The sequence below is a fragment of the Biomphalaria glabrata genome, chromosome 2, assembly GCF_947242115.1.
Source record: "Biomphalaria glabrata chromosome 2, xgBioGlab47.1, whole genome shotgun sequence".
NCBI lineage: Eukaryota > Metazoa > Mollusca > Gastropoda > Planorbidae > Biomphalaria > Biomphalaria glabrata.
Window position 1 is genome coordinate 35,334,279 of NC_074712.1, and position 12,283 is coordinate 35,346,561.

At 35.0% G+C, this 12,283-nt stretch overlaps 1 protein-coding gene across 3 annotated transcripts in view; it reads left to right on the plus strand.

Annotated features, from left to right (window-relative positions):
- LOC106075168 (bone morphogenetic protein 3-like) overlaps positions 1 to 11,417 on the plus strand; it is a 48,244-nt gene extending 36,827 nt beyond the window's left edge. For all 3 annotated transcript variants that reach the window (XM_056020230.1, XM_056020228.1, XM_056020229.1), the window contains one exon: positions 7,232 to 11,417. In XM_056020230.1, coding sequence (XP_055876205.1) covers positions 7,232 to 7,423 — 192 coding nt within the window. In that variant the 3' untranslated portion in view covers positions 7,424 to 11,417. The remainder of the gene's footprint in view (positions 1 to 7,231) is intronic.
- Positions 11,418 to 12,283: the final 866 nt, after the last annotated feature.

The window sequence follows — 12,283 nt, forward strand, 5'->3', positions numbered from 1 at the left end:
AGCCGTTGCATCAGAACTTTGAATGATCTAAAATATCATGATGTCCGATTTTCATTTTCTCTTCTAGTTTCTGAGATATCAACGGGACGGACGGACGGACAGACAGGCCACACAAAACTAATAGCGTCTTTTGTCCTTTCGGAAGCCGCTTAAAAAACGTCGCAGATCAAATGAACTTTAATAAAGAAATAGGCCAAAACTATTGTGACAACACTTGAAATACATATAACGCACGTACTTCTGTAATGGACGCGATAGAATCATCTACGTGTTATAAAGACGTCTTGCCCGGAACTTTTTTTAAAAATATTTTTGTCACTCCAAAGTTGTCAACATAACGATGTTCTTTCGTAAAAAGTCGAGAAGAATCCCGTTAGCGGAGACGTTTTGAAATGCCTTCTTCAAAAAACGTTTTGAGTCGAAATTTTTGCAGACGTCTCTCGCGAAAACAGTATAAATTTAAAAAGGTCCTTATTAGAAGATGTAACGACGTTTAAAATATTTCAATCTACTAAACATTGCCAATAAAGTCATTTTACTTGGTTTAGAACTACAATAACAATAAAAAAAAAATATAGCTTTTTTGTCCCTTGAAAAAAGAAGTTAACCAGCTCCGCCCCACCCCCCCTTTTTTTTTTTTTTTTTTTTTAAAGGACATCGCGCGCTCTTACCCCACAGTTTGAGAAACGCTGGCTTAATAAGACGCGAAACAATCCGTGACAGTGAGGCTGTTATGTAGAGAGTTTCCCCGAAAGTGGTGTTCGATTTACTAATGATTTGTCTGTGACTGAAAAGAGCAAGTTCATCGGTCAGCCATCAGTAGCCATCAGTCAGTGAAGATGGAGACACTTTTATTCACACACTCCCTATCGCGATTAATGCCCTTTTGTGTCTTGAATTTCGTAACAGAAAGTTGTGTCCCTTACTTTTAGTTCTTTCCTCTTTCTGTTAAAAAAAGATGAGATAGAGACTAATTTAAAAACAGACAAAATTGTGTTTTCTTATATTCAGCATATTATTTAGCAACATTGCAGTTAAACTTAGCATCCCTGACAATGCTGAGTTTATCGTAAAAATCTCCAATACTACCAGAACAATACTTTCTTTCAACCTTCTGACATATATCCAAATGATCCTTTGGCTGGCTAGTCAAACATTATTACCTTCAGAGACTGAAGACTTGCATCTATCCAAACATTGATCTAATTTATGGACAAAGCTAGTCTTTGTTATCAAAACCTTCATAAATCAAAGCCACGTTCAAAGTCAAAGTACCATGAGAAATACTTAAGCTGGTTCATATCCCACGTCTTGGCAGTGTCTACTCAGTCTGGCGCACATCTAGATCTAGTCAAGTGGGCAACTAGTTGGAATGGGCAACACATAAATCATAACTTGCTGGAGTCAAGCCTCAATGCAAACGGCATTAGTAATAAATACAAGGTTATAAAGACGTCATAAAAACTATAAATATGAAACATAATGAAACAAACTTTAGAAAAAAAAAAGTATCTACTCATTTCTGAGGTTTGACTCGTATTATATATTTTGTACATCTTTTCTACTGTGTCAGGTAGTCCTCTTCAACCGCCTTAATTTAAAAAAATAAGAAACTCCCAGCTTATCGTAAATAAACAAAATATGGAGGGGGGCTGATCGGTAGGTTACTTTGTTGGAAGCTGATAAATAACAATGTTTTACAAAGTTTACTCTATTCGTGAAGCAAAAAAACATAAATGTATAATAGGAAGAGTTTAAAAGGTGCAGCTGATGACCACTTTTTTTGTGCTTCATTTCTGTGGCTACCACTAATTCTTAGTGCTTAGTTTCTGTGCAATATATAATTTCTTAGTGCTGTATTTCAATAGATAGGCCTACTATTTCTGAGTGCTACATTTCTATAGATACTAGTTCTTAGTGCTAAGTTTCTGTGCATACTATTTCTTAGTGCTATATTTCTATACATACTAGTTCTTAGTGCTAAATCTCTGTTGATAAGCTCCTACTTCTAAGTGCTAAATCTCTGTTGATAAGCTCCTACTTCTTAGTGCTAAATCTCTGTTGATAAGCTCCTACTACTAAGTGCTAAATCTCTGTTGATAAGCTCCTACTTCTAAGTGCTAAATCTCTGTTGATAAGCTCCTACTTCTAAGTGCTAAATCTCTGTTGATAAGCTCCTACTTCTTAGTGCTAAATCTCTGTTGATAAGCTCCTACTTCTAAGTGCTAAATCTCTGTTGATAAGCTCCTACTTCTTAGTGCTACATCTCTGTTGATAAGCTCCTACTTCTAAGTGCTACATCTCTGTTGATAAGCTCCTACTTCTTAGTGCTACATTTCTATAGCTGCTAACAACGCGTACGTGCTTTTTTTTTTATTGTAAAACACACGCACACAATTCCTCAAATATTTGCTGAAAATGTAAATTCCAAGAATGTCAGTACAATAAGTACAAAGCAAACAAACAAGTTGATGATATTCGTCTTATGTCTGCATACGTGATCAACAAAAAAAAGCTGCCAACGTCAAAATATCTCAACACCAAAAAAAAAATGGTTAAATTTAATAAGACTTTAAAGAAATACATGTGAATTGTTGAAAGGGAAAAATTTAGCCTGCATTGGTCGTTATTTCATGTTCTTTTTACAAAGCTTATATTAACGCATTCTGTCTATCTGTCTGTCTGGTCAAAAGTTTGTACATGTTATTTCCCAGAGACCCAATCTCGGGTCAAGTTGAAAATTTTTAAAAATTATTTCTTTTTCCTGACAACACAAGAATCAATACATTTTTTAAATCAATTAGTTAATTAACTATCGGTAATAAATTACTTTGTTTGGTATCTCAAACAAGGAAAGAAATAGTACTTGACTGAAGTGGTGGTATAGGCTGAATTAGTCCCCTTTATAGATTGTAGGCTTATTATTAAAAAAAAATGATGATGCAAACTAATTGATAAACTTAATATAAGCTTTGTTTTTTTTTAAGTTTTTTTTTTTTTGTTTTTGCTTTTTGTTTTGTTTGTTTGTTTCTGTGGCTTTTATACAAAGAAGATTTTTAATCGCCCATTTAGTCTAGATATTAAGAAGAAAATAATGAGGCATAAGTATGTAGGTAAATAGGAATGTGGCTAATTAAACAGCAATTGGCTTCTGAATTGGCGGGTCTCGAGTTTGAATCCTAGTTACTGGCATTTTTTTAATTTCCGGAATTTTAGTACCCCCTTGAGTCCACTCACCTCAAAGTGTTCCCTGACGTAAATTTGGAAAGTAAAGGATGTTGCGTCGTTTTGCTGATCACATGACACCGTGTCTATCAATCGAATTGAATCCTTCCTATCTTCAGGTTTAAACATACAAACATAAATAGCAACTTTTAAGCTTGACCGCACGACAAATGTTCATCCATCCATCCCAGTGGCACTACAGTCCTTGGAAGGCTCGGGTCTGCTTCAACAAACATCTTTCTATTCCGATCTCTCCGAGCCTTTTGTCTCCACGCCCGAACCCCCAAGCTGTTGTAGATCTGCCTTCACAACTTCACATCATCTTCATATCTTCTGGTTCAAACATACAAACTCACCCATAAATAGCAAATTTTAAACTTCACCGCACGGCAAATGTTCAATGTGGTGATTAGTATGAGCATGACTCCTCTACATCTATGAATGTTTCTTTTGTATTCCCGGCCATAATGCATGCGTCGCAAACGTAGTCAAATCTATGTTTTTCACAAATAATGACCTCTTGCGAATAGTCACCTCGATTGAGAAAAAAAGGCTTAATTTAGTAGTTTTACAACCATTGATCATTTGATCTACTGACATGTCAATCAGGTATTTACGTTTATTATCTCCCCCCCCCCTCATTGTAACGCTTTGCCTTCCTTGTTGTTCTCATTTGAACGTAAATGTGTCCTGGTAACTTTTCCGGTATTAACTTCCCTTATGAAAATATATTTAAAAAAAACAACAGAATTTTAAAAAGTACAAATAAATAAGATCTACAACACTGCGGCATATGCTCACATTAACATAAAAGAGGTGCCAGTCTTTTAAAATGTATTTAATCTTTTAATGCTAAAATCAGTTATGATCATCACAGATTCAAGTCAATGTTATGCAAATATTAAACCCTTTTCAAGCCAGATAAATGTTCCAGATCAAAGCTCACCATTTAGCATGAATGGCAAACTTAAAGAAATTTACATTACTAGCTAACGCTTTTAATAAAGTGACGTGATGTTATATGATGTAATTTTTTTTAAAAATTAAAATGTTTATATCCACATTTTAACACGTTTACCTGTTGTGGGTTTATCACTTATTCACTTCCGTTCCACTTATTAAGATTTCATTAATAATAAACAAACGAAAAAAGTGCGATAAATTTTTTTAAAGCGTTGCCTACATCAAACTACTTTTTCCTTTAATCTCACAAAATGATGACGCCATTCGATACCGTCTTTCTTTTGACTTGCTAAATTATTCATGGCACACAAAATATCATCAGTCGAAATAAAAAATAAGAAAACGTGTTTTTTTTTTTCGACTTTAAAACGTAGATCTAGTCATTGTCAATGCCAAGAAATCTGGCCACTCCAATGAATAGCCACAATATCGATGGCTCTAGAGACCAATAAAAGACTTAGCTGCGGTTCCCCATTTGGCCTTTACAGCATTGACTTGAACGGAAAACCAGACCACCCACACTGACATGAGAGGGGGAGGGGGGTCTGTCTGATGCTCCCACTAGAGCGTACATCAACAGACATTCAAGAAACCCTTCACTAAGTATGTAAGCCAGTGCCATGTATTCCTGGGTGAGGCTTTAAGACAATACGTTCGAGATGATTAACTTTTGCTTATTTAATTTTTGTAGATTTTAATTAATATGTTTGTGTCTTGTGACATCATCGCATTGATCTCTTTCTTTTCTCAATGAAACATAAAATAAAATGTTAGTCTACTATTAACATTGGAACATAAAGTATGAATTGAGTTTTTAAAAGTATATATCAGGCCTACTTTATTTTTTAAATAAATGTTCACATTAAACAATAAATGGCTGGAAAAAACTTTATAAAGTTTTAGAACATTTTTTTTTGTTGGCCTCCCTAAAACGACCCCCTCTATCCCCTTTCCTAAAACTGATTTGCCACAAAGTAAGCCATATTCATATCTAACAGCAACCCCTGGTTCTACGTTCAATCACCCGGAAAAAAAAAAAGAGGGTGGGCTTTTACACCCCCCTTCTTTTATTTTTCTTCTCAATGCCATTTTGGCCTATGATCTTGTATTATTGATACTAGTTCCAAAGGGGAACTATTAAAGAAACAGCAGTAAGTCTAGAATAAAGAATGTATCAGCAGGTTTTTAAGCAAAATACAATGAGTTGAAACTGTCAGGTAAATAAAGGGAGATAAACTAACAATCATTGAGACTACCAAAAAGTCGTTGTGCAGCAGGTACCGTGAGTCGAATAGCAGAGTAAAAGCGAAGGTGGCCAGGTACTTGACGCGATGGGAAGTAAACAAAACAAAAGAAGAAAAAAGTCAACACAAATGTAAACAAGGCATGAGGACAAGAAAAAGCGAAGAAGGTCAAGCACAAAGTAACCCCCTAGGACTGCGTTCACTTTGGTTTCCTTTCACTCAGACCCTCTTACAAACACACACAAAATTCTTCTAATCAGAAACCGACGCCGCACGCTTCCCTCCCGCCAAATGTTGACTTTTGGGCGGTCAAAGATGGCTGCGGAGGTCGGGCGCTGTATTGACATGTTCAATGTACACGAGCAATAAACTTGTGCGTCTGCAGTCCTCCCCCCCCCCCCTTTTCCTTGTCATTGATGTTCAAAGTGAATTTTATTGCCAGTGGTTTCCCATGAGGTGCCCGTGACGATTATCTCCCTTTCCAATGCTGCTTCTCTTCACACACACACACACACAATTCAGAATACAGCTTTTTTTTTTTTTTAATGTCTATTTTAATTTCACTGTCTTTTAGTGATTTGATGTTGATAGCCATTTTATTTACAAAGATCACACCACTAGAGAGTGAGAGAGAGAGAATGTGCGCATTTTTATGATTACTTTATTTCTCTAATTTAGTCTATGTTATAGTCATTCTAATTATTATTTAATGGTAATATCTAAAAATATACGACTTATTGAGCATCTCAATTATTATAATAGGTTGTTGTTGTGTTGTTTTTTTCAAGTCCCCAAAATCTCCACTATGTTGTCTGTCAAAAACATGCTGGTCACAGTTTTCTGACATTTTTTGTTTACATCACACTTTAATAGCGATAGTTTTCTCGGTGTAAATTCAAAAGATACGTAATCTGCATATTTTATAGTATAGGTAAAGATAGAAAGTAATAGAGAAAAACATAAGAGAATGAATACAAAAAGCAGAAAGGAATATAAAACGAAATATAGAAAGTACGCAATAGATTTAGACGTTTTAAGCCAACGTTAAACGTACAGTGGCGTAGCTAGGGTGGGGGGAGAGGGTTCCAAATTTTAAAAAATCCCCCCCCGGCTCCCATTTCAGAGGGGGGGGGGGCAAAAGTGTCCGAAATTTGTTTTCACATTAAATATTACGCCATTATCTCATGCGACGATGTCGAATGTCAAAATTCAGGGGCCCCTAAAGAAATCAAGCTCCCATGGCCCTCAAATCACTAGCTACACCACTGGACATGTATATGATATGCTCAGTTATTTATTGATATAATCTCTACTTTAAACGTTTATTGTAACTCTTTTATTGTGGGGTTTCTCCTAGGGAAAAATTTCGCTAGAGTAGGTGGAGACCTATTTTCTTTGAGACTAAAATCAAATATGTTAAATTATAGAATAATATAGAAAAATTACATTATTCTAGCCCTCCCCCTTTTGCAGATTTCTGTTTGTTCTTAATAATTTGCACCGAAAGGGTCAATAATGGTAAATGAAATGCGAAATAATGTCTTGCGTTTTTTTTTTCAAAGCAAACACTGTGTGTGTGTGCGTGAGGTGATTGTGTATGTGACTGTTGCGGACTAAACATTTGACCAACTTTTTTTTGTGTTAAATGTCACACCAAAGGACAATAAATAATACACGAGGCTTTGGTAAAATGTCACACTACAGTTACTGTCACAATACGAACAAAGACAATCATTTCAACTTTTTTCCTCTTGACAATAGTGGATTAATTCATGTATTCTCTCCCTTTATTTTCACAGAAGCTACGGCCGTCGAATCACGCCACAATCCAAAGCATCGTGCACGCCATCGGCTTGTATGACAAGGTGCCGGCGCCATGTTGTGTCCCCGACGTCATGTCATCCATCACCCTGCTGTATTTTGATGAGGACCGTAACGTCGTGCTCAAAAACTACCCGGAAATGACGGTGGAGTCCTGCGCATGCCGTTAGGGTTTGAAAAGGAAAAAAAAAAAGAAAAGAATCACGTGATGCCTAACCGGGTATCACATGACGCACCCTGTGAAATACTGTCACGTGACTGTGATAATGTAAGAGAATGGAAGGGGAACTGAAAGGAAGAAAAAAAATCAAGTTTTGGTGTGATGTTCTTATCTTTTTAAAAAAGAATGAAGAAATGAAAATGATTTCGAAATGAAACTCAGTAAGGCATTTACAAATAAATAACTTTAAAACTCAAGACGTTACTCCTCATCATCGTCCTCCAACTAAATAGGATCGAGGGTTTTGAGAAATGCTATTTGCCCGCTCCAGTAAAATGCGAAACTTTTGAGAACAATGCATTCAAAGACAATCAATTCAAATGCTGCTGAGGCTAAGCTGAGGCATTATGGACCTACCTCGCCATGTAATTTAAAATGACTATACAAATCCGTTTGTTTTTACCTCCCTTTGTGTCTCTATGTCAACCCGATTTCTTGTGTATTGCCCAGATTCTACCAGTACCATGCTCACAAGTTAAGGATGGTGTTGATTGAACTTAAAAAGTCTTACTGTAGTTGCATAATTTTTTTTAAGGAAAATTTTTGTATATTATAATTGTATTTGGCCCGGAAATTGGAATATTGAGGCTTTGTGCGTATTGTCAATAAAATCTCCGTTGAGATTACCCCCTTAGGATTCCGCTGTTGCAGCAAGGGATCTGGGAAACGAGTTCCCCCAAGCGATTTCCAGCATTTTGAGAAAAAATGAGCTATTCAGGCCATATAATAGGCCTATCTCTTAACCTAGGAATATGTAAAATGACGGGGTTCCTTCAGCCCTGAGACCCTATGAGGTAGCACACTTTGCACATCCCTATAACTAGAACTGTTTGTAATAAATGTTTGTATATTATATCCTGTGTACATTAGAGGGCCTACGTGTATATTATATATTTTGTATATAGATTGTACTTATAATCTGGAGGACATTTTTTCCTTTTGAAATGGTAAAAATAATGATAGCAATATAAAGTTTTAAAAAAATATTTAAATAATTTACGGGTCAATTTTATAGTATTCAACTCTCTTTCACTCCTTCGCTCACTGTCTCTACCACCCTCCACCACCCTTTCTCTTTCTCTCTCTCTCTCTCTCTCTCTCCATCTCGTAGACTTTCACAAGTAAATTATTGAATTAAAGTAAGAGAAGTGCAAAACTTTTAAATGCGACCATTTTAATTTTGTTTTTTTGATGGTCAAACTGGACAGTTTCACAATGCCATGCAATAGGCCTACAAGAGAGGGCATCCCAAAACATCAAAACAAATAAATAAATGGCACACGTATGAAATGTGAAGTTGAAGTCGGGTTTACAATTAATGTTTACAAAAGCATTTTTTTTCTGAAGTAACCTTTATATTTTTTAAATTCCTTTTCTAGGATATGCTTCTTGTTCTAGTGGGCATAGAAAGAGATAAATAGCATATTTGCTGTCTAAAGTGAATTCTGGGATATATGGTTTCCCCAGACGTGTGTGCCTAGGAGAAACTGTCGAGCTTCTCGGGAGATCACGGTCATACTGACCTGCTTGGTAGATCACTCTGCCTTCGTGTTCTATATCAAGGCTAAAACTAGTCTCAAGAATGTTTTTTGTGTTGTCCCTCATTTCTAGAAGTGATTCTCGTAATTTGGACTCACATGTGATGCAAGAACTTATATTAAATAACTTCAGATCTCTTCCTAAGTTGGGTCCCTAAAGATTTGTGTGACAAAAGATGGACTAGCCAAGGGACAAACAAGTTCGGATAGAAACTTGATATGAGATTATATTGTCTAGACTTTAAATAGACTTGAATGATCGTTTGCGTAACGACACAGTGTGATTTAAAAGTGTGTTTTAACAGTTTTAATCATTAGCTGCCAACTTTACATTTTAATACCGATATTGCTGTTTAACCAAAAGTGCGAAAAGCTATGTGGTTGTGTTAGTCCTCACATCTGTAAATATCTGCGAGAAGTTGGTTTAGAGAATATAATATCTGCTGGTAAAAAAGCGTCAAAAAATATGTATGGTCTTTATTCTTTGCGCAAAAAAAAAAAATGCCATCTAGCAAAATGCTTATCTCTCTGTTTACTTGTTAATGTTGATTTGTTTACACCTAAACGGATTTCCAAAGACAGAGGAATGACATGTTCTTGTTTTGATATTAATCTAACCCAACTGCATTGTCATTTGTAAACCATTGTCAAATTTCTAACGTTTGAACTTAGTTTGATTTGAGTCTGTAACAACTTCAAACAAACGTGCTCAGACAAGGATGGAAAGTAAAAACATGAATATTTATGGATATCACTAGGCCAAGTTATGTCTGATGTTTATTGGATCCGAAAACGTCTTAATAAGTGAGTGGTTTATAGAATGTTGATCTTACTGAAATCCGCTTTGTTCCATCGGGCATCTGGAAATAAACAATAGCCCACGATTTATAGGCCTATTACAAATGAGAATATGCCTAACAATAAGTGAAATAAACATAATAGGCTATATTTATTGTAATTTCTTCTCTTAAATAAAAATATCTAACATTCGAATGAATTTAGCACAAAGGGAGGGCAATTATGTCACAAACAGAACGGTTATAAATATCTTTCTATGGTCGCTTGAAGTATATTGAGACATTTTGCTATAACTAACCATGAGATAAACAAAAGAATATTGACCTGTGATAGATTTAATGGAAGAAAGTTATTAGGTCTAAAACTTTAACGATCGTATATAGCAACGGAGGAGTTCTTCATTCGTTGAAGATTTATTTCTCTAATAACCGATAGAACGAATAACAATGTTCAGCAATAAACGGATCAACTGTTGATATAGCTGTAGGCAGCCAGAGTTTAGTTTTGAAACATTCAAATTGAGCAGCCATTCAAACGTAAATCAGTTTGACACTTTGTTTACAAGCCTGATTCTTTCATCAAAGCCAGTACTTTTCGTGTTGAAATCATGACAACATAGTCCACTCATGTTTGTGAATACTATATTCCTTATGAAGTAATTTTTCTTTCATGTGCTGTTAGTAGGCTACATCTTAGCCCCCTTATTTTGTTTCTAAAAGAAAAACGAGCAAACTGGCAAATACTAGCTTTAGTACCTCTAAAACATGCTATTATAAATAATACTAGATTCGAGTGTGTAGATCTACAAGAAAGTGCATTACCCAACTTAACCCAACATTGGCATAAGGTTTCGTCCATTTCTTACCTGCTGTTAGAATTTTAACGCTATGGTACATTACAATCACCCATTTTCTACATGCAACATTCGCATAGAAAATTACTAGGCGGCCTAAACTTCTCGAACCTAAAAATATTTAATTTCTAATACAAACATGGATCTGTACAATAAAGGCCTACTTATAATTCATAGTGTATTTATAGTGGTAAATTTTCCATGCCTGTGAAATAGCCTAACATTACCTCCCTTTGTAGTCTACTTTAAAAAAAAAAATGTTAGTTGTATCCATACTGATTATTTAATCTATATTTATGTATTTCAATAAATATATTTTAATGTAAATTATTTTTGAAGATGTATAAATAATTACTGTATGGTCTATTCTAAATTAAAATTAAGTCAAGAAACATGTGCTGCATTAGCAAGTATTCTTGACTTTTATACAACCAATTGACATATTTACATTAACATCTTGGCAACTTTTGAAGATGGCTGCTCTTTGCACGTGGACATGATCCTTTTAGCTATTTCAAAATGAAAACATCTATGATGTAATTCTACAACCCTTTACATTTTCTTAACATTTCTTCTATTGACACTATTGATCTACCTTTCTTGTTGTTTAGTAATATGTTTAATTCAGGCTAATGTTTAGTCATCTGTTCACCTGAAGAGGTGCACTGTCTGGTGCACTTCATTACTGCATCATTTGTATGTCATTGCATTACTTCTGTGTAGACTAATAAAAAAATGTCCAGTGCAAGATTTAATTGCTGTTTCATTTGATTCATCTTGAGTATTATTAGTGTAAGCATGTTAGTTTTCCCCATTTTTATACATTATAGTCTTGAGTCCAGCTAGAAATATAGAATCTAGAAATGTACTGGTTTGTTGATCATTATCAAAGCAACATTTGGAAGGTGCTCTCTTCACATATTCACAGTTACTCAAAAAACAATGTCCAATTTTATACTGAGGACAAACATAATACATTATAAAGAGATAGCCCTGTCACAGTGTAAAAGAGATAGTCCTGCATTTCTAGTATATATAAAATAGTCCTGCCTTTCTAGTATATATAAAATAGCCCTCCCTTTCTAGTATGTATAAAATAGTACTGCCTTTCTAGTATATATATATATAAATAGCCCTGCCTTTCTAGTATATATAGTCCTGCCTTTCTAGTATATATAAAATAGCCCTGCCTTTCTAGTATATATAAAATAGTCCTGCCTTTCTAGTAGGCTATATATAAAAAAGACCTGCCTTTCTAGTATATATAGTCCCGCCTTTCTAGTATATATAGCCCTGCCTTTCTAGTATATATAAAATAGTCCTGCCTTTCTAGTATATATAAAATAGCCCTGCCTTTCTAGCATATATAAAATAGTCCTGCCTTTCTAGTATATATAAATAGCCCTGCCTTTCTAGTATATATAGTCCTGCCTTTCTAATATATATAGTCCTGCCTTTCTAGTATATATAAAATAGCCCTGCTTTTCTAGTATATATTAAATAGTCCTGCCGTTCTAGTATATATAAAAAAGCCCTGCCTTTCTAGTATATATACAATAGCACTGCCTTTCTAGCATATATAAAATAGCCCTGCCTTTCTAGCATATATAAAATAGCCCTG